The 23,679-nt window shown below is 36.4% G+C and overlaps 1 protein-coding gene across 1 annotated transcript in view; it reads left to right on the top strand.

The window, feature by feature from the left end:
- PRDM15 (PR/SET domain 15) overlaps positions 1 to 23,679 on the top strand; it is a 204,593-nt gene that overhangs the window by 107,126 nt on the left and 73,788 nt on the right. The window contains exons 12-14 of the mRNA XM_044670316.1: positions 994 to 1,161; positions 4,061 to 4,155; positions 19,039 to 19,170. Of these exons, the coding sequence (XP_044526251.1) occupies positions 994 to 1,161; positions 4,061 to 4,155; positions 19,039 to 19,170 (395 nt within the window). The remainder of the gene's footprint in view (positions 1 to 993; positions 1,162 to 4,060; positions 4,156 to 19,038; positions 19,171 to 23,679) is intronic.

Raw genomic sequence — 23,679 nt, 5'->3', positions numbered from 1 at the left:
TTCATTCCCTCTGCAATTTGACTTTCAACTTCATCATCCAACTGAAGCTGCTCTCTCCAAAGTTCCCAGTGATCTCTTAATTATCAAATCTAGTGACTTTCTCAATCTTCATTCTTTTTGCCCTCTCTGCAGTCTTTGATACTGTTGATCACCATCTTCATGATAATCTCTTCTAAGTTTTCATGATGCTTTTCTTTCCTGGTTCTTCTCCTACTTGCCTGACAATTCTTTCTCAATGTCTTTTTTAGCTTTATTCATTTTATACCTATTATATACTAGAAGGTATTCCTTAAGGTCTGTCCCAAATCCTCTTTCTCTTCTCTCTCTATGCTATTTCATTTGGTGATATCATTAGCTCCCACTGAGTCAGCTATGCAAATGATTCTTGTTTTTATTTGTCCAGTTCTAACCTCTTGCCTGATGTCTAGTCTTTCATCTCCAGTTGCCTGTTGGACATTTCAAACTTGAAATCTCATTAATATCTTAAAGTCAACATGTTCAAAATTGAACTCATTATCTTTTTCCGCCAAACTCCCTTATTCCAAACTTCCCTGTTACTGGCAAGGATACCACCATTCTTCCAAGTACCCAGGCTCACAACTTCCTGTGTGTTACCCTCAATTCCTCACTCTCTCTTACCATCCCTCCTTCCAATATGTTACCAACTGTCAATTTTACTTTCTTAGCATCTCTTGTATCTGTCTCTCTTAACATGACTGTCACTGAGTGTAGGCCCTCAACAACTCATTCTTATACTATTGCAAGCCTTCTGTAGTAGGTCTACTAATTGGTCTCTCTGCCACAAATCTCCCCTCACTATTTTCCATCTTCCAATCAGCTATCAAATTGATCTTCCTAAAACACAAATTTGATTATGTCACCCCAGCTATTAATTTTATAATCATTTTGAATTAAGGTAGCTGCTGTATGTATGTTGTATAGTTTGGCCAAAAAGAATTTTTATTTGAAAACATTTTTCCCTTCATTGGGCAGATGAGAAGACATTCCAATGTGAGATGTGTTTCAGATTCTTTTCTACCAATAGTAACCTCTCCAAACATAAAAAGAAACATGGTGATAAAAAATTTGCTTGTGAGGTATGCAATAAAATGTTCTATCGAAAGGATGTTATGCTGGATCACCAAAGGAGACACTTGGAAGGTGAGTACATTTAGAGTCTCAGAATACAATGATATGGAGAATTAAATGCCATTTTTTCTTTTTGCAATGTCTTATCTTTCAAAATAAATTGAAAATCAATCACTTAGCTAGAACTTTGTACTTGGGAATAGCCAATATCGAGTCTCAGTTTCCATAAGAAACTTGGAATAAAACTGCTACATGTCCATTGATGGGTTTGTAAGATGACAAGTGCAAGAAAGACATGCCAATGGAAACAAGAATATTAATATTTTTAATTTTAAAAATGAAACTATGCTTAGTCATGTGTTAAAGTAATGGGTATGAATATGAAGAAAATATTACTTAGCAACAATGGTAGGAAAAGTTATTGGCTATAAAAATTCTTTTAATTAATATTTTGAAAGACTGTACATTTCAAATTGCTTAGCCAATAGACATCCAAAACAAGGATTTGAATTTTTTTTTAAAAGTAAATAAAGGGAATCTATCCTGTATATATCTTATATACCAGATTATTAACATCTTGTTTTCCCCATTGAAACATAGACTTCCTGGTTAGTACCTGCTTTTGTCTTTCTTTGTAACCCCAGAGCTTAGAACTATTAGCCTTTAACAAATTTTTGTTGGCTGATGTCTGGTTACCATTCCCTATCATTCAATTGAAATTATTTTCACCTAGGTCATCAATGACTTCATTATTGCTAAATCTGGGGGCATTTTTCTCATTGCTTATCCTTCTTGACTTCCTTATAGTTTTCAATACTGTTAATCCCTCCTCCTGGATTCTTTTTTACTACTGAATTTTTATGGAATTGCTCGTGGTTCTATTAATTATTTTTATTATTATTATTTTTTTTTAAACCCTTACCTTCCATCTTGGAATCAGTACTGTGTATTGGCTCCAAGGCAGAAAAGTGGAAAAGGTAGACAATGGGGGTCAAGTGACTTGCCCAGGGTCACACAGCTGGGAAGTGTCTGAGGTCAGATTTGAACCTAGGACCTCCCATCTCTAGGCCTGGCTCTCAATCCATTGAGCTACCCATCTGCCCCCAGTTCTATTACTTATTGTCTGATCAATCCTTCTCAGTTTCTTTTACATTTCATTCACTAGAACTGTTGTCATAACTTCCTAATCCATTTTTGTTTGGGTGGACCACAGGGCTCTAATTTGTGTCTGCCTCTCTCTCTCTCTCTCTCTCTCTCTCTCTCTCTCTCTCTCTCTCTCTCTCTCTCTCTCTCTCTCTCTCTCCCTCCCTCTCTCTCTCTCTCCCTCCCTCTCTCTCTCTCTCCTCTCTTAAAGGCTCTCATGGGCTTAGCTATCTTCTCGATACATATGACTGTCACATCTTCATATATATTTCTCATTCCTTTCTGGAGCTCCAATCCTTTGTCTCTGTCTGCTGGATATCTCCACCTTTAGGGCCCATCAGCATCTGAAACATGTTCAAAACAAAATTCATTATCTTTCCCCTTAAACCCACTTGTTATTCCTAAACTCCTTATTCAAATTGCCTGCATTCACAACCTGAGAGTCATGCTTGATTCTTCACTCTCATTTGCCCCACATATCCAATTAGTTACCAAGTCTTGTTGATTCTGTAACATCTCCCTTGTCTGTCCTCTTCTCTCTTCTCACACAACCACCACCCTTGTTTAGGCCCTATTCACATTTCATTCACTAGAACTGTTGTCATAACTTCCTAATTAGTCTCTTCCCTCTCAGATCCATTTCCCTTACAGTTACCAAATTGGTATTACTAAAGTACAAGTCTGACCTTGTCGCTCAAATAGCTTCTGTAGTTTCCTTTTGTTTCCAAGATATAGTTCAGAATCCCATGTTTGGAATTTGAAACCTTTCCCCTTCTGGCTCTAGACCATCTTTCCAGATTGATTGATTTTATGTTCCCTCACTCTCATGCACTCTGCATTCTATCCATTTGCAGTTCCCCATACATAATAATTCATCTTCTGCCTCTGTGCTTTTGCAAAGGCTCTATTTTCCCTTCCCTTCCTATCTTCCTCCAGGACTAGAGTGTTCCCCTCTTCAGTTCTGCATTTTGGAATTCCAACTCCCTTCAAGACTAAGCTCTAGGGACTCATTTGATTCCCTCAATTGTTAATGACTCTACACCACCCCCAAACAAAATCCCTCTCTATTTAACTTTTTTATTTAAAAATTATGTTGTCTTTAAATCACCTATATTTCTCACTGTATTTCTTCCCCAACTCCTCCCAGATAGCCATCCTTTATAATAAGAACAGAACAAAGAAAAAAAAATTTTCATAGCTAAACATGACAAAAAAGTTTAACATCATACACATTATCCTACACACAGTGTCCCATCTATCCAGGAAATCTCTTCCTCGTTTCTTTTTGAAGACCAAACTTGATCATTATAATTTTGTAGCATTCTGGTTAAATTGTTTATTTTTGTTATTTATTTTTACATTGTAATAGTTTTCATGTGTATCATTTTCCTGGTTCTGCTTTAGAAAATTTTAGCATTTATTTGTATGAGTATGTTATATCTTCCAAGTAGAATGTAAACTTTTCAAGGGCAAAGAATGCCTCACTTTCTCATTTGTATACCCAGTACTTAGCACAATATTTACATATAAGTAAATGCTTAATAAGTGCCTGTTGAGTGACTGAGATACAAGTCATATGTTTTAAAGAAGTGCTATATTGCTGTAGACAGTGTTCATTTTCCAACAACAATGGCTTTTTTTTTTCTTTTGCTGTCAGATAATGATCAGAATAGAAGAGTAGTCTATAGTTTACTATGGAAAGCACCGTAATGTATTACTGTAAATAGTGGACATTCAACATTTGCAGTGGGAATTTACTATTGTACTGAATGTAAAAACTGTTGTTTTTTTTCTCTTTTGGTTGGGGGGTGGTTTTTGGCAATTTAAGGAGTCAGACGTGTAAAGAGAGAAGAGTTTGAAACCAGTGGAGAGAGTGTGGTGCGATATAAGAAGGAGCCCTCAGGATGTCCTGTATGTGGAAAGGTAACAATTTATCATTGATTTAAACAAATATAGAGAATTTTACTCAAGATTATTCAATCTTATAAATTAGAAATTTCAGTCTTAGAGTACTGAAAATGTAACTTTTAAAACTATATAAATAATAGAGATAAATATTATTGCTTTATGAAAGTAGTTCATAATCCTTACATGAAAAACTTAAAATGACCAGGCATTTTTATGTCTTTTTTGTTTTGATCTTTTCACTTAAGGATCAAGGGTATATTTTAAATGAAGCAAATGTTTCTGTTTTTTGTTTTCTCCTGAACATGTTCGTTTCCTTTATATATTAATCACTCCCTCTGCCTTTTTTGAAGTCTTTCAACATTTATCCACTGTTCTTATACTCATAAGGAAGAGAGCCAGGATAAAAAGTATGGAGACAAATATTAAAAGTGTATTCAACTGGTCTTTTCACTCACCTTTAAAGCATTTATTTTCCTTGTTGCATTGCCAAATCTGATTTTTTTTGTGATGCTGAAAACTAATTATGTGCAAGATGAAAAAGAGAAATCAGCACTAACAGTTTTATCCGTATATATATATGCATTAAGAGCACTTATTTAACTACTAAGTAATTCATAATCTTTCTGCTAGTGCAAATTGCAACATCTACCCCTATTCCCATTTCCTAAAATCATATGACTATTCAGAAAAGCAAGAAACCATATGGCCTCAAATTAGCAGTGACAGAGACAGAGTGGTAAAAGGTAAGATGCTCCTGGGCCAAGCCAGGAGCTATAGGAACTTGGTCCAGAAGCCATAGAGCCCAGTGGCGGTAATGCAGAAGCTCCTTGACATGTAAAGGAATTTTAGGAAAAAGCCTCAGAGAAAAGGTATATTCTATTGATATTCTAAGTTGTTGACCTAGAAAAAGACCTATATATCTTACTTTCACTTTTATGATGGTAAAAATTCTCAAAAACTAGGTACCCATTGGTTGGGGAATAACTGAACAAACTATGGTATGATAGTAATATGAAATATTTTTATATTTTTAAAATTTGAAAAGTTTAGAGAAACATGGGAAGACCTATATTTCATTACGAAGCCTGAAATAGATGGAACCCAGAAAAAATAAAGATAACAATGGCAGTATCCTGTTGCCTAATTCCTACACTGAAATGAAGTAGTAAGGTGCCCAAGGGAGAGTTGCATGGGAGGTAGCATGAATAAGGCTAGTGAAGACACCACTGCTTCTCCTAAGATACCAGTAAAAATGTCTTTTGAGTAGCAATGCCCTCTGGACCACTGGCCATGTTCTCAGGCAAGATTTCCTCCCCACCTCATGTTGCTAATATGCTTCTTTTGTTGTAACAGCTACCTCTTCACCACTGACAATTCCTTAAAACACAAAAAGAAAAATACTTACTGCTAAAGTTCTTAGCTCCATCAAATAGAAATGGATAATATTTTTATCAATAAAAATAACACCGAAGAAGTTTTACTTGTGCATCTCCCTTATATCCCCTCTTTATACTCCAGCCAAATTGTATTCTAGGCATTTGGACCATGGGACCTTACCCTCTAAGAACTGGCATAGTGGATAGAGTAACACCTGGGGTAAAATCCCTCCTCAAACATTTCCTAGGCAAGGCAAGTCGTTTAACATTAACATCTGTATAATAAGGAAGTTGAGCTCGATGTCCTCTAAGGTAAGGTTCCTTCTAAATCTGAATCTAAGATCCTATAACCACCGGAATTTTATAGCTACCTTGTAGCCAGACTTTTGTATATGGGTTGTCTTCCTCTTTAGAATAAGAGCTCCTTGAGAACAAGAACTATCTCACTTTTCTATTTCTATTGCTTTTCAATAAAATTACCAATATGAAAAAGCGTTTTGAATCCCTTCTGGTTAGAGAAATGCTCATCAAAATAACTCTGAGGTGCCACCTCACAACTAGCAGATTTGAGAATATGACAATAAGGGAAAGTGATAAATGTTGGAGGGGATGTGGCAAAATTAGGACACTGATACATTGCTGGTGGAGTTGTAAATTGATCCAATCATTCTGGAAGACAATTTGGAATTATGCTTAAAGGGCTTTAAAAGACTGCCTGCTTTTTGGTCCAGCAATACCACTACTAGGTCTATACCCCAAAGAGATAACAAAAAAGGGTTGTATTTCTATTGCTTTTCACATAATAGTGCTTAATAAATGATTTTTTCATTCATTAGCTCAATAATGTAAATGAAAGTAGTAAAAAAGAGCTGAATATTTAAATAATTATGATGACTAATCTTGATCCCAGAGTAAATCATACCTCCCTCTTCTCTGAAATCTGGGAGTCTATGAGTATGCTCATAACAACCATCAGTTAGAGTCATCGTGTCAAATGGTTTTGATTTTGCTTAACTTTTTTCCTTAAGAGGCAAGGATTTGGTAGGATGGGAAGTGTAAAGAGGCATTTCTATATCCAGAAATAACTGTTGTAAAAAGAAAGTACTTCAGTAAAACTTTTTTAAATGAAGTATAGAAAATAGAAATAAAGCATGCTTTATACTGGCTTTATTGTTAAGCTCAATGCTTGCATAGAAATAGAGAATCCTTTAACTATTTTTATAGATCTAGATGCCAGTCAGATTTTATTGTTTTCAGAAGAAATATTAGATGGGAGAATAAGAGAAAGAATATAATTAGTGATAAGCCCTATGAATGAACCTGATATATATTGAACTAACAGCTTAAGTTATAGCCCATAGTTTACATGCTTATTCTAGTAATGCTACCATTTAAAACATTTGGAATTATATTCAAAGTTATTTTATGGCTACTTAGAAAAAGTATCATTACTTTAGAACTATATCTTATTTAGTAGCTAGCATTTTTATAGTGCTTTAAGGTTTTCAAAATGATTTATGTACATTAACTCATTTGTTCCAAAATTCATAAAATTATTTTTGATTCAAAGTAGTATTATCTATCTTGATCACATGTTCATTGTATTTGTTCTTGAATTACTTTTAGCTAGTTCCAAAAATCAAATCCACCCCTAAAGCATAAAGATTTTTCACTATTTAAGATTAGTTCTCCAAATGGAACTCCAAAACTGTTTTTTGCAATGGCAATATTTTTGGAATATATGTAAAAATTTAGTCTCTTAGGGTGACTAATTGGAAGGAGAAAATGAGCAGATTATATAAGATACCATCCCTTTTCTCTAGGGCTTACATACTTTTTGGGAAGGAAAACAAAAACCAAAAAATAACTACCCCTACTAAATGCCTAATCCTGTTTCAGACACTTACTGGCTATGTGACTGGGCAAGTCATTTAACCTCTGTTTGCCTCAGTTTTCTTAATTGTAAAATGGGAACAATAGTACCTACTTCTCAGGATTATTGTCAGGATCAAATGAAGAAATATTTCTAAAGGATTTAGCATAGTACCTGACACAGTAGGTGCTATATAAATGTGTTTTCCCTTCCTCTTTAGGAGTTAGGAGGAAATAATCACTAAGGAGCTTTTCATGATTTGTTCTGAAGAGATTGGATTTAAGCTTCACTTGAAGGTACATTATAAAATTAGGGCTGAGGGGAAGGCAGGGAATAGGAATTAGTAAAAATTGAATGACTTCATATTCTGTTTTTGCTCTTTATCAGTGCCTTATCAACTTTCATTCTGGTCCTTAAGTAAATCTGACCCATAATATTTTACATTCTAAATAAAGACAATGAAATGAAGTAAAAAGAAGTAAAAAGATCAAGATTCTGCACCGGTCTCCAGGACTAGTTTATTAAATGACCTCTGAAATTGTTTCCTCATTTGTTAAGTAGGGTTATATAAGAATAAGAATAAAATGTGATAATAGATGTGAAAGTACTATGAAAACTTGGGAAGTGCTAAACAAATATAAAATACATTTGGAAAAGACAGTGTGCATCTCTTAATTGTAACTACAAATGTCTGTAATGAGGTATTTTTTCATGCTTAAAGTCATAATCATTTTGGCAAGTAGTTTGGTGCTTGCTACAATCAATTCACTGTAATTAAAATCCAAACAGCCAATTAGAAAATCATCATTGAAATTTAGCATCTTCAAAAGACATCAGAAGTTGTCAAATAATCCTAGTGCTCCAGCTTTAGAACTATCTTGTAGATATAGCAAGGACCAGAAACTCAGTGGGAAAGTATATCCACTTTACTCATATTACAAATGAAAATGAAGGCAAGAAAAATTAAGTGTTTTTTTTTTTTTTGCAAGGTCATTCAGGTAGTAGAACTGTTGCAGGATAGATAATGTAGAAGCCTATTCCTGAAAGGAAAAATAGAGCCCATTCTGTTCTGATAAAAGAGCAAAAAAACTCATTTTCTATGCTGTCCACCAAAGAGGGAAAACTGTCACCGTTAAGGAACAAGGAAAGTAACCAGATATACTTGGCCCCTTAACACCCTAGAAAATAAGCTAGAATGTATAGAAGCCTTGGTGTCCACAATTTATGTAGACCCTTCCAGATGACTAGAGGTGAAAAAAGGGGTGAGGGGGAAGGAAAGATGACATGAATTAAAGTCAAGAACTCTAAACTTTTGAACAAGTGTTTCCAAAATTTTTAGTTAACCAGTTCAACTCCATACTGCCTCTTTACCTTTATCCCTTGTTAAACTTCAACTCTAGGATTTAAGTCTCATTATTTGATCATCATCATCAACTCTGAGGCTGGTGAATGGAGGTAGAGAAGTCATATCCTTAACAGAGCTGAATGGATATACTACATTCTTAGTGAATTCATCAGTTCCCATGGGTTTAAATTATCATCTCTGTATAGATAATTCCAGATCTTTATAGCCAGCCTGTCTGTCCACAAAACTCTAGTCTTGCATCACCAGCTGTTAGAAATTTGGTTATCGTTTGTTGTCACGTAGGAAATCTAACACTCAGTGTATCCCAAATACCATTCATCTTCTCTATTTTCTCATCACCTCTTGCCTGGACTAGTGCAATGGCCTCCTAATTGGTGTTTCTGCCACAACTCCAAATATCCAGTCAGTTGTCAAATATTAACATTTCTGTCTCTGTAATATGTCTTCCATTTGGCCCCTTTGTCTACCCACATAGTTTTCTACCTTAGTTAAGCCTCCTAATTGGTCTCCCTGCTCAGATTTTCCCCATTCTAATCCACATTTTACAGCTATCAGAGTGATTTTCCTTCACTGCAAAAAAAATTCTCTATTCAGTAAATTCTAGTACTTCTCTGTTGCTTTTAGACTGAAATATAAATTCCTCTGTGGCTTTTTAAAGCCTTTTACATCTTGCTCTTAAACTATATTTCCATTCTTATTATACATGATTCTCTTTACTGTACTTCATGGATCAGCCATATATTAATTTTGTTCATACTTAAATATATACATGTCATTTCATCTAGTAGAATATCAGCACCTTGAGGGCAGGTATTTCAGTTTTTTTGGTCTTCCTATCACCATGATATTGTATAATTCCTACTTCATAGGCATATAAATATATATACAGCTAATATATTATGTATACTATAAAATGCCTACAAAAAAAGAAATTAAGGAAGGATGATATAAAGATGAAACAGAAAGATTTCATTTTTATGGTTATAATAACTGAAAAAGATGCCTCACAATGATACATAAACCCAAATGGAAGAAGTGTAATGTTGACTGCACTTAGTAAATCATAACTATTTTTAAGGCCCATCCACTAACAATGCAAAGTGTTTGTTTAAATTCAGCTAGTTAATTTCTATCTTTCCTATTAATTAGATCTTAAAAAATAATCAGAAGACATTGTTCCCCTCAAACCTAGCTTCTCTACAACCCCACCACAGGAATCACCTTCACCACACACTCAGTAGGCTGCCATCTATACTGCCCCCTCACACAGATGTGAGCCTACCCGCCCTAGCACCTTACCCTACACAAGAGAGGGAGGAAGCGCTCCCATTGAGCTGCTGGGCAGAGGGGCAGGGGAAGTGAGGAATGTCCTCAATTGCATGGAGAGGGAGAGGGGAACAGCTCCGCCCGAGTCCCTCTGCTTTTCTAGTAACAAACTCTGGCAGGTGACTACAGGCATGGCCTCTGCATGCCCTTTTTGGCATGTACATTATAGTTTCACCATCATGGGCTTAGATTATATATCTCTTAAAATATAAAATAGAACTTCTCTTTTATTCCTAAACCCCATTTATAAACCTTATGCACTCCCTGGAATGTGTGTACTCTAGAGATAATTGTATTCTCCAGTGCTCAATAAACTCCAATGGCTCCCTATTGCCTTTAATATAAAATATAAGTTCAACTATTTAGCTCTGAAAGCCTTCCATAGCTAGACACTAACCTGTCTTTCTAATCTCATTATATATAATACCCCTTCCTGCACTGCATATTTCAGTCAAATTGTCTTTCCTGGGGGCAGCTGGGTAGCTCAGTGGATTAAGAGCCAGGCCTAGAGAAGGGAGGTCTTAGGTTCAAATCTGGCCTCAGACACTTCCCAGCTGTGTGACCCTGGGCAAGTCACTTGACCCCCCCCCCATTGCCTACCCTTACCACTCTTTTGCCTTGGAGCCAATACACAGTATTGATTCCAAGACAGAAGGTAAGGGTTTAAAAAAAAAATTGTCTTTCCTAATCTTCCTCGTAAACAATACTAATGCACTCCATAAGTAAAAAAAATTCTCAGCATACTCTCAGTATATATCTCCTCATTTATCAATTAAATGTGTGAATAATTATGTATATTATAAAACCTACCTAAAATAGACATTAAAAGGATTAGATAAATATGAAATAATATTTTATCTTAGAGTCAGTAGGAAGCCATCAGAGTTTATAGAATAGGGGAATAACGTGGTCAAATCTATGCTTTAAGAAAACCATTTTGAAAGTTGTGTGGAAATAAAGCAGAGAGACCAATTGTATGACCATTGCAAAGTCTAGGTGAGAAATGAGCACCTAAACTAGAATCATGCAGCTAGGCAGTGCAGTGTTTTGAGTATTGGACTTGGAATGAGGAACACATGAGTTCAAATCCAGCTTCAGATACTTAATAATAGTATTTCCCTGGGCAAGTTATTTAACCAAGTTGTTGGCTAATTGTCTCAGTTTTCTAATCTGTAAAATGAGGATGATGATAATAGCTATTTCCTAAGGTTGTTCTAGGGATCAGATGAAATATTTATAAAGCTCTTTGTAAACCTTAAATCATCATAGAAATATTAGCTATTGTAATTGTTATTATTAGGAGGGCAACTATATGAATAGAAATAAAAACAGATGTAAGAAATTTGAGGGTATAGCTGACAAGATTTGACAACTGGATAATATGGTTGTGGGCTGAAGGAAAGTGAGGAATTCAACATGACAGAAAGGTTTTGAAAGATTTTGCTCAAAATTAGAAATGGGAAGTTAACTTACTTTGTCCTTAAGTTCATTTCCTTAAGTCATAGCCACAAGATGGTCTAGGGGGCAGGGAACTGATAAAAACTCCTACTAAGACCTGTGTTTTGGGTAGCCTTTATTTTAGTTTATAACTGCCCTGAGGTGCAAATCAAAAGGAGCAACTTAGGCAGCAAAGGGAAAAGCAGTAGAATTGAAAAATATTGAATGATAAGTGGGAATGATTTTGTTGGAGACAAATCTCATATTGTCAATCTGTTATTTTTCTCTATAGTTGATAACTTTTGACATTTCAAAATTAGACTTTATTTAAAAAAATTTTTTTTCTTTATAATCGTCATGCAAAACACATTTCTGTATTGGTCATTGTCGTAAGAGCAAAATCATACATAACCAAAACTCCAAAATAAAACCAAAGATTCACTGATGTGAAAGATGACTCCAACAGTTCTTTCTCTGGAGAAGGATAGCGTTCCCCATTAAAAGTCTATCAGAGGGGGCAGCTGGGTAACTCAGTGGAGTGAGAGTCAGGCCTAGAGACAGGAGGTCCTAGGTTCAAACCCGGCCTCAGACACTTCCCAGCTGTGTGACCCTGGGCAAGTCACTTGACCCCCATTGCCCACCCTTACCACTCTTCCACCTATGAGACAATACACCAAAGTACAAGGGTTTAAAAAAAAGAAAGAAAGAAAGAAAGAAAGAAAAGTCTTTCAGGATTGTCCCAGATCATTGCATTGCTGAGAGTAGCAAAGTTTTCACAGATAATCATCATCCAATGTTACTGTTATTGTGTACAATGTTCTCCCAGTTCTCTTTATTTCATTCTGCATCAGTTCCTGCATATCTTTCCAGCTTTTTCTGAAATCATCTTGCTTATTATCATTTCTTATAGCACAATAGTATTTCATTACCAATGTGTACCACAGTTTATTCAACCATTTCCCAATCGATGGACATCCCCTCAATTTCCAGTTACAAAAAGAGCTATAAATATTTTTGTGCAAGTAGGTCCTTTCCCCTTTTTTAATTATTTCTTTGGGATACAGACCTACTAGTGATATTGCTGGATCAAAAGGTATTTTATAGCCCTTTGGGTATGGTTCCAAATTGTCCTCCAGTTCATCATTCCACCAACAATGCATTAATGTCCCACTTTCCTTTACCGCCATATTGGCCAATCTCATAGATGTAAGTTGTTACCTCAGTGTTGTTTTAATTTGTATTTCTCTAATCAAGAGGGATTTAGAACATTCTTTCATATTATTATTGATGGCTTTGATTTCTTCATCTGAAAATTGCTTGTTCATATCCTTTGACCATTTGTAATTGTATAGACCAGTGGTTCCCAAACTTTTTTGGCCTACCACCCCCTTTCCAGAAAAAATATTACTTAGTGGCCCCTGTCACATACTATCACCACCCCCTTACAGTTATTCAACATCCCCAAATGCACCCGTGGCCATCACCGCTTCCCTGGATCGCTGCAGCACCCACCAGGGGGTGGTGGCGCCCACTTTGGGAATCACTAGTATAGATTTTTTTAAATTATCAAATGTATTTTACTCCTACCTTTCCTCTTAACTAAAAATAATCATCATCATAATAATAAAACAAAAAACAATGTTAAACATATAAGCCTATATAAGCAAAACACATTCCCATATTGGCCATGTCCAAAAATGTTTCTCACTCTGCATATTAGGCCATCTGTTAGGAGGTGGATAACATCATCATTCCTCTGGAATCATCATTAATCATTGAATTAATCAGTTCTTAGATCTTTCAAAATTGTTCACTTTTAAATGTTTTTTGTTTTATTTTGATTTAAATTTATTTTTTTTAATATTTTTTCATGTTTACATGATTCATTTTCTTTCTTAACCCTCTTCCCTCCCTGCTCCCAGATCTGACAAGCAATTCCACTGGGTTGTACAAACGTTATCACTTGGTATCTATTTCCATGTTATTCATTTTTGCTATAGAGCAATCTTTTAAAACCCAAACTCCCATTCATATACCCATATATACATTCACTTTTAAATATTGATGTTATAGTTTAAATAATTTTACTAGTTGTCCTCACTTCACTATCAGTCCATATACATCTTTCCAAATTTCTCTGAAACTATCTTTCTTCACTTTATATTCCATTTCACTGTTATTTCCATTACATTCATTTGCCAAAAATATATTAATGTACCTTTCAGTTAGTCATTCAGTAAACATTTATTAAGCATTTGCTATATGTACTGTGTTAAACACTGGACATACAAAGAAAAGCAAAAGATAATTCCGACCTTCAAGGATAATTCCTACAATCTAATGGGGCAAAATAACAGGTAAACAAATAAAACAAGCTATGAAAATAGGAAATAAAAGTAAAAAGGCTCAAGAATTAAGAGGAATTGAGAAAGCTTTCCTGTAGGAATTTGGATTTTAGTTGGGTCTTGAAAGAAACCAAAGAAGCCAGTAGGCAAAGAGAAGAAAGGAGAACATTCCTAGCATGGGGACAACCAGAGAAAATTCCCAGAACCTAGAGATGAAGTGCCTTGTTTGTGAAACATTTCAGAGGCTAGTGTCATTACATGTCAGGAAGTAAGGTATAAAGTCTGGTAAGGTAGGAGGGAGCTGGTCATTAAGGGCACCAAATGCCAAATATAAAATATAAAAATATTTTATCATGGAGGCAATAAGGATCCACTGGAATTTATTGAGTAGAAGGGTGAAATAATTGGAACCGCACTTTGGCTACTGGGTGGGGAGAGATTTGAGTAAAGTAGAGCAACCAGGCTATTGCAGCAGTCCAAAGTGTAAGAAAATAAGGGCTTGCACCAGAATGGTGGTGGTGCCAGAGGAGAAAAGAAAACATATTTGAGAACTATTGCAAAGGTGAAATCAACATGCCTTGGTAAGCAGATTTTATTTGGGGGTGAAAGAGAGTGAAGAGTCAAAGGACACAAGCCTAAGTGGAGATATGTGTGGCCCTTAACAAGCAAGGTGGAGCAGAGATTTAGAGGAGAAAGATGAGTTCACTTTTGGACATGTTGAGTTTAATATGTCTACTGGACATCCAGTGGATATCTGAAAGGTAGTTGGAGATTAAAAATTAGATGTTATCAGAGAAAGTTTAGGGTAGAGTGGGTAGGTTTGAGCATGATACCTGTTTTCCCTCAGCCTCTCCAGCATCATTTTCTTTCATCAGCTTTACCAATCTGATATGTGTTAAAAAAAAAAAACCCCTACTGTTGTTTTACTTTGTATTTTTCTAATTATACTGATTTAAAGTATTGTTTCATATGATTATAAAAAAATTTAGATTACTTTTCTTGAGTATTGCCTCTTTATATCTTCTTTTTTTTTTAAAACTCTTACCTTCAATCTTAGAATCAATACTCTGTATTGGTTCTAAGGCAGAAGAGTGATAAGGGCTAGGCAATAGGGGTTAAGTGACTTGCCCAGGGTCACACAACTGGGAAATGTCTGAAGCCGGATTTGAACCCAGGACTTCCCATCTCTACGCCTGGTTCTCAGTCCACTGAGCCACCCCAGCTGCCTCCGGAAGCCCTAGGTTTTTGCTACAATGTTGTTGTGAGTTTTCATTTTGGAGTTTCAGGAGGTGACTTGTTAACTATCTGGTGTTATTTCATGTAAAGAATAACACCTATCCAAACTCACTCACACCCATGCACAAATACCAATAAAAAGTTATTTTCTTTCATTATTTTTATCTTATTGGTAACTTGTTTTAGAAACACAGTTCTTAGATATAGCAACTTTATTCCCCCTAACTAGTGAATTATCTTTTGTTACAAAGATTTTAAAAGAAAAGGAAAAAAGAAAATTTCAAAATTAACCAATATTTCAACCATATTTGACTATATACAATATTCTAGTTCCATAATCCTCTTCTTCTTTATGTAAGTAGTGAAGTTTATTTCTCAAGACTTCTACAGGGTTAGCTTTGATTATTATAAGCAGCAAGCATTGTATTTTGAGTTTTTGTTATTGTTCTTTCCATTTATATTATTTTAGTCATTTTTTAAAACCATATTCTTTTTTCTGATTATTTTCCTCCATATCAGTTCATGAATGTCTTCCCATATGTCTCTAAGTTCTTCATATTCTTTAATTCTTACAATGCAGTTAGGTTGAATTCCATTATTTGTTTTTATTTTAATGCATATTTGTTACATTAAAATGCCCAGGTATCTCCCTTTTCTTCCTCCCATTAGAGAAGGCATCATTTGACCAAAAGATATATGTATATATAAAACTATGTCTTGCTTATTCCTGTTTATCAGTTCTTGGGCATACACAAGTCATTCTTCAAAAAATATTTCTGTTCCTGTATATAATGTTCTCTTGGTTCTGCTCATTTCATTCTTTTTAAGAATTCTTTATCTTCAGTCTTAGAATCAATACTAGAAGAGCTATTTTGGGCAATTTGAGGTTAAATGACTTGCCCAGCTAAGACACAGCTAAGAAGTGTCCAAGGCCACAGGCCTAGCTCTCTATCCACTGACCCACCTATATGGCTATATTCGTTTTACTCATAATTTCATATTTTTCCAAAATTAACCTGTTCATCATTTCTTGCAACACAATAGTATTCCATCACAATCAGATGCCACAATTTGTCCAGCCATTCCCCAATTGATGGACATCCCTTCCATTTCTAGTTCCTTGCCACCACAAAGAGATCTACTATAAATATTTTAGAACATATAGATTCTTTTCCTTTTTCTATGATCACCTTGGGAAATAAACCTAATAGTGGTGGTATTACTGAATCAAAAGTTATACAGTTTTATAATTTTGGGGGCATAATTCCAAATCACTCTCAAATGATTGGATCAGTTCACAGTTCCACCAAAAATGTATTAATGTCCTCATTCTTCCACATGCCCTCCAACATTTTGTCATTTTGACCTTTTTTTTAACTTTAGCTAACCTAATAGATATGAGATATCTCAGAGTTATTTTCATTTGCATTTTTCTGATCAATATTGATTTAGAGCATTGTTTCATATAATTACATATATATATATATCTTTGATTTCTTTATCCAAAAACTGTCTGTTCATATCTTTTGATCACTTATCATTTGGAAAATGGCTCTTATTCTTATAAATTTGACAGTGTTCTCTATATATTTTAGATTCAAGGAGAAATTGTCTCTAATTTTCCCCCCCAACTTATTGCTTACCTTATAATTTTGGCTATATTGGTTTTATTTGTACAAAACTTTTTAGTTTAATGTATTCAAAATTATCCATTTTGCATCTCACAATGCTTTCTACCTTTTGTTCATTCATAAAAATTTTCCCTATTTATAAATCTGTTAAGTAATATGTTCTCTCTTCTTCTAATTTGCTTATGATATTTCCCCAATTGTCTATTTTTATTTTATTGTGGTAAATGGTTATAACATATTGGTGTATGTCTTATTTCTGCCAGACTGCTTTCTAATTTTCCCCATAATTTTTATTAAATAGTGAATTCTTATCCCCTGTAATAATAAATGAGAGCCAAGTAACCAATGTTATGATAGAAGTGGGGAGAGAGAGAGGGTCTGTATGGTGAGACTCTCTTTTAGCTCTTCCCTTGTGCCGAATATGCATTGGGAGACTTCAAGGAAGTGTCACCCTGAAACTGGGTGACGTGGATGGTCATGCTGTCCCACAGGAGCTGAGGGGCGAGACTTCCCTATAAGATATGAGGTATGGGGTACCCCAATCCGATTCTGAATGAGGGCAGGGTTCATGTAAGCCTCCCCTGAGGTCAGTCAATTTTACAGCGGGTGGTCCGGCTCCAAGATGGAGGCAGCTAGTCCAAGCTGTGATTTCCCTTCCCTCCCTCGTTGTCTCTCAGGCACTCTAGAATGCTATCTGACTAATGAATGGCTTTTATTAATCACAATTCAGGGATTGGGGAAAGGGGTGAAGGGCAAAGGGATTTGGGGGGACCCTCTTCTCTATTCTTATGGAGTCTCACTCAGGAGGGAACCTTTGGGGTTCCCATTCCCAAGCGTCTCCTCCCACCTCTTCCCCTTCTTTTTCTATTTCCTATTTCTGTCATTTTCTATAATTGTAATTAGACTGGAAAGGGTCTCTCAGCAAGGTTGGGAATGGGAGAAGGAGACTAAGAGATCACTCCCAAAATGGAGTCCCAAAACTTAGCTAACTCGTTGGTTGAAGTCTTCATGGGGGAGAAGCAATGGGATGCCTTTGACCAGGGAATCAGGGTTTCAATGTTCAAAGAAAGATCTTCAGGAAGCTCTCAGGACTGGATTCAAGCTAAGATGTTCTCCTCCTCTCTCCTTCCAGTCTTCACTGGAAGCCCTCTCCTCTCCTTCTTCCCCCAGAGAATTCCCCAGAATCCTCTCTGGTCCCAACTGTCAGTAACTGTCACCAAAGGCCTTCTTCTGGCTCCTTTTGTCCCATCCCCCTTGTAGAAATCCTTCCTTACACCCCAAAACCTGGATCTTTACTTTTGTCATACACAAAGTTACTATAATTTTTTATAATTCTTTGTTACGTATCTGTTCTATTCTGTTCTGTTCTGCTGATCTACTTTTCTGTTTCCTAGCCAGCACCAGATATATTTTTTTAACTCTTACTTTCTATCTATACTGAGTATTAGTTCCAAGACAAAAGAGTGGTAAGGTCTAGCCAGTGGGAGTTAAGTGATTTCTCCAAGGTCATGCTGCTAGGAAGTGTCTGAGACCAGATTTAAACTTAGGATCATCTGTTTTGGGGCCTTGCTCTCAATCCAGTGAGCCACCTAGCTGCCCCTGGAGTACCAAATAGATTTGATAATTACTGCTTTATGATATAGTTTAAAATCTGGTACTGCCAGACCTCTTTCCTTTACATTTTTTCCACATTAATTCCTTTGTTATTCTTGGCCTCTTCATTTTTCCAAATGAATGTTATTTTTTTTCTAGTTAAATATAATAATTTTTAGGTCATTGAAAAGTAGAGTAGCTTAGGTAGGATAGTCATTTTTTCTATTAATTTTTTGCCAAGCTGTTTATCAGTGATCATCTATTTTGTTTCCAGGTCTTTACTAAGGAACTAAAATTGCTACTCTAAATAATTTGGTATATGAGACCATTTTTTCTGTCTTTGACTTTCTTAGTTTGAAAGAATATGGGCATTGTAGTTCTTTCTCTCTCTCTTTTTTTTTTACAAACACAGTTCCAAATTGTTTTTATAACATTGGACCAATTAACTGTATTAAAGGAGAAGCTAGAACTACCTACTGTTAGCTTGGGTGGAATAAAGGGGAGAACCAGCTCTCTGTGTATAGTGAGGTCAGCAACTGTTTTATAATAAAGATTAAAATCAATGCCAAATTGAGCAACTGGTGTTACCACTCAGAACATAATATCTATTGAGATTTTATAGGTGGTTATTTTGTATAAATAGTCATTAAGTTATATTTCTCAAGTCATGGAAACAGAAAATTTTTCTTAATTGTCATTTTTTTTCTACTCATAGGTATTTTCATGTAGAAGTAATATGAATAAACATCTCTTGACCCATGGAGATAAAAAGTACACCTGTGAGATCTGTGGACGCAAATTCTTCCGGGTAGATGTACTTAGAGATCATATTCATGTTCATTTTAAGGTATTTGTCACATATTATTTTCCGTGCCTTTTTCATTTGTCTAATCCTGGGATTAGTGCCTAACTTAAATCAGCATTCAGAAATAATTATCAGCCTAGTTTAGATTAATTTATAAAATTTTAATGATAACTTAATAATTATCCACATTTTATAATATTTGCCTCTAACCTTCCCCTTCCAAAGGACTATCTCTTATATTATCTTACAAGTCTTCCTTGCTTTCTCTAATAATTTCTTTTAGCACTATAGGATTCTATCAGTCCTTTCACCAAATATTGGACACCCCCTCAGTTTCCAGTTCTTAGCCACTATAAAAAACAATTGTAGTAAATATTTTTGTTTGTATGAGTCCTTTTTTTCATTCTTTGATCTCTTTGAGTTATGTCTAGTAGTAGTATTGCAAATTGCAAAAAAGTGGTATTGCAAAAGATATAGTTTGTTAACTTTTTTGAAATAGTTCCAAATTAGCACAAGCCTTTCTGCAGTTACATTCTTTAATGGAAATATTTCAAAAAGCATCGTTGGTACCCACAAGTCTGATCTTATTCATCAAGGAAAAAAATGGACAGTCATTAAAAGAATCATTTAAATCATTTCTTCAGAAAACATCAGATTCAACTGAACTCTCCTTACTTTTCCCTCCAAACAACTTTAAAATAATGCCTTAAATTGATTTCTGGAGTAAGAGAACAAACATAAGGTCAGGGTGAGACATTTCTTCCAGCCAAAAACAACTTCAGGGGCCAGAAAGTTTGTTTGATCTATGATGTGGAGGTAGAGGCTGGCCTAAAGTCTAGTTCAATGAAACACGAGTGGTCGGACTAGGTGATGGCAACAGAAGTAGCAACGCTTTAGGAGCTCTCAAGCTAGAGATGAGGGGACCTGGTAACTGGTCAGAGAAAAGATTACAGAATACCCTGGTGCTAGCACTGGATGCAGAACCAGATGCTGTTTGGCAATTCCATTGCCAAAACTGACTTCTGAATCTTAGTTAAAAGATGGAAAAGGTCATTTTCAGTCAAGAGGTAATAGGAGGGGCAGCTGGGTAGCTCAGTGGATTGAGAGTCAGGCCTAGAGACAGGAGGTCCTAGGTTCAAATCTGGCCTCAGACACTTCCCAGCTGTATGATCCTGGGCAAGTCACTTGACCCCCATTGCCTACCCTTACCACTCTTCTGCCTAGGAGCCAATACACAGAAGTTAAGGGTTTAAAAATTAAAAAACAAACAAAAAAAAAAACACCACAAACTCAGAAAACTCAAAAAGAATCAAAAGAGCTACAAGGAAATCTTCGAGGTAGGGGGAAGTAAAGAACAGGATGTGAATCAGACTCAAACCCAACAAAAATTCCTGGAAGAGCTAAAAAATGATTTTCAAAATCAAATAAGAGCAGCAAAGGAAAAATTAAGTAAGGAAATAAGAGTCAAGAAAGAAAATTATGAAGCAAACATTAATAGCTTGGTAAAAGAGACAAAAAAATACTGAAGAAAATAACAACCTAAAAAGCTCAATTGATCAAATGGTAGAGACACAAAAATTTACTGATGAAAATAACTCCTTAAAAAACAGAATTGGCCAAATAGAAAAAGAGGTACAAAAAAAATCAGTAAAGGTTCTGGGTAAGATGGCAGCAGTGTAAGGAGCAGCTGCTCGATCTCTCCTGACCGAACCATACAGGACCCCTCAAGGAGAAATAAAAACGAGTCCAGAGGAACGAAGGAACCCCACAACAGGGCGCAGCATTGAAGGTACGCAGAATCGGGGCATTTCCACGCTATAAAGGGGTGAAACAGCTCTCACTAAAACGCGAGAGGAAGAAGCCCCTCCCCCACCCCCCACAGTGCACACCTCTCACAACGCCAACAAACAAGTGGGAAAACAGGACTGGGGCAACCAGATAATCACTGGCAGCCCCGGTGCCTGTACCTGTGTGCTGCAAGACGAGGGACCCCAGGTGGCACTTTCCCCAAGCATCCACGTGGGTAAAGGCACCGCCTCTGGCTGGGACAAAGGCCCCTAAAACATGGCCTTTCCCAACCGCTGAAGGAATCCCCTCAGGTGCGAATAAAGCCCACGGACTTTCACTACCTTCTGCAGGGGTGAAGGCAGTGCCCTAAGAGCATCTGCACAGGCAAAGGCAGTGCCCTAGGCTTGAATAACTATCTCCAGCCCAGGCTTGGACCTCCAGTGAGGACCCGGTGCAGACCAGAGTGTGGCTGTTGAAGCAGCCCCAAAGACTGCTGAAGGAACCTCGGGCAGAGGGGCAGACCGGGAACTACCAGGAGGCCTGACCCCGAGGACAAGGAGACCGGAGCCCGGAGCTTGCAAGGCCCAGGCAGTCCCTGAGTGCAAAGACAAAGCTGAAAAGGGGCGGGGCTAACAATGGCCAGCAATAAGGAAGTCCAGAAGAAAAAGACTATCAAGAGAAACTCAGGAACACTGGACAACTTCTACACAGAGAAAATCCAGACAACAGAGGAGAGAAAACAAAAATCCAAACCTCCCCAAAAAATGAAAGCTGGTCACAAGCTATGGAAGAGTTTAAAAATGAAATGCTGAGGAAGACGGAAGAAATCTGGCAAGAAAATAACAGTTTAAAAGGCAGAATTTCCCAATTGGAAAGTGAGACAAGACAACTGAAGACCAAAAATGACCAGATTGAAAAGGAAAACCAAAAAATTATAGCCGAAAACCAAAACATTAGAGCGGAAAACCAAAACATAAAAGCCGAAAACCAAAACATAAAAGCCGAAAACCAAAACATTAAAGCCGAAAACCAAAACATTAAAGCCGAAAACCAGTCCTTAAAGGCTAGAATCGAACATTTAGAAACCAATGATCTCTCAAGACAACAAGAACAAATAAAACAAAGTCAAAAGACTGATAAAATAGAAGGAAACATGAAATATCTCAATGAGAGAGTGACAGACCAAGAAAACCGGTCTAGAAGAGACAACTTGAGAATCATTGGTATTCCAGAAAAGGCAGAAATTAATAGAAACTTGGACTCCATACTTAAAGAAATTATTCAGCAAAATTGCCCTGAAGTTCTACAACAAGAGGGCAATATAGACATTGAAAGGATCCATAGAACACCCTCTACACTGGACCCAGAAAAGTCAACACCCAGAAATATAATAGCGAAATTGAAGAGCTTTCGAGTTAAAGAAAAAATCTTACAAGAAGCCAGAAAGAGACAATTCAAATATCAAGGAGCACCAATAAGGATCACACAGGATCTGGCAGCCTCAACACTAAAAGACCGCAAGGCTTGGAATACAATATTCAGAAAGGCAAGAGAGCTGGGCCTTCAGCCACGAATCAACTACCCAGCGAAACTAACCATATACTTTCAGGGGAAAGTATGGGCATTCAATAAAATTGAAGAATTCCAAGTTTTTGCACAAAAGGGACCGGGACTAAATGGAAAGTTTGACACTCAACCACAAATATCAAGAGAAAGATGAAAAGGTAAATAAGAAACAGAGGGAAAAGAAAGAAAACTCATAGTCTTTTAAGCTTGACTCTTTAAGGACATAAATAAGATATAATTATCTGTATTACTAGGTGGAGAAATGCTATGTATAATTCTCTGTAGTGAACTCTATACGCTATTATAATATTCACTATTATAGCAACCAGAAGAATAATTCATAGGGAGAGGACAGGATACTAAATGGTCTAAGAAGACATGGGGGGTGAGAAAGAGGGGGGGAATAGTAGGGGATACCAAGAAAAATCCGAGTAAAAAAGAAAAATAAGATATTCTATTACACACAAAGAGGGCATGGGAAGGGGAGGGGATGAATAATATCATAAGAAGGAGAGGAAGAGAGCATAATCAAACCTTACTCTCAGTGTAATCAACCCGGAGAAGGAAGAGTAGCTTTAATATCCATCCGGATAAAAAACTCTATCTAACCCTACTGAGAAAGTCAGAGGGGATAAACCAAAGGGAGCAGGGGAGTGGGGAGGCCAAAAAGGGAGGGAAGAAGAAGGGGGAGGGAATTCATTTGGTCTTTAAAAAAGCAAAAAGAGGGGAACAACAAGGGAGGAGGCAGAAAGGGAAGTCAATCAAGGGAGGGGATAAGTGATACTGGCTCAAAGCAAACCACTGGTGTAAAAAAAAATAGTGCAATAAGAAGGAGTGGGTCTAGGGGAGGATACAAAAAATGTCAGTGAATACACAACTAACAATTGTAACTCTGAATGTGAAAGGGATGAACTCACTCATAAAACGGAAGCAAATAGCAGAGTGGATCAGAAACCAAAATCCTACCATAGGTTGTCTACAAGAAACACATATGAGGCGGGTAGACACACACAAGTTCAAGGTTAAGGGTATGAGCAAAATCTTTTGGGCATCAAATGAGAAAAAGAAGGCAGGAGTGGCTATCATGATCTCTGACAAAGCCAAAGTAAAAATAGATATGATTAAAAAAGACAGGGAAGGTCATTACATCCTGATTAAAGGCAGTATAAACAATGAGGAAATAACACTGCTCAATAT

This window comes from Gracilinanus agilis, chromosome 3 (assembly GCF_016433145.1).
Source record: "Gracilinanus agilis isolate LMUSP501 chromosome 3, AgileGrace, whole genome shotgun sequence".
Lineage (NCBI taxonomy): Eukaryota > Metazoa > Chordata > Mammalia > Didelphimorphia > Didelphidae > Gracilinanus > Gracilinanus agilis.
This window is presented reverse-complemented; position numbering and strand designations above follow the sequence as displayed.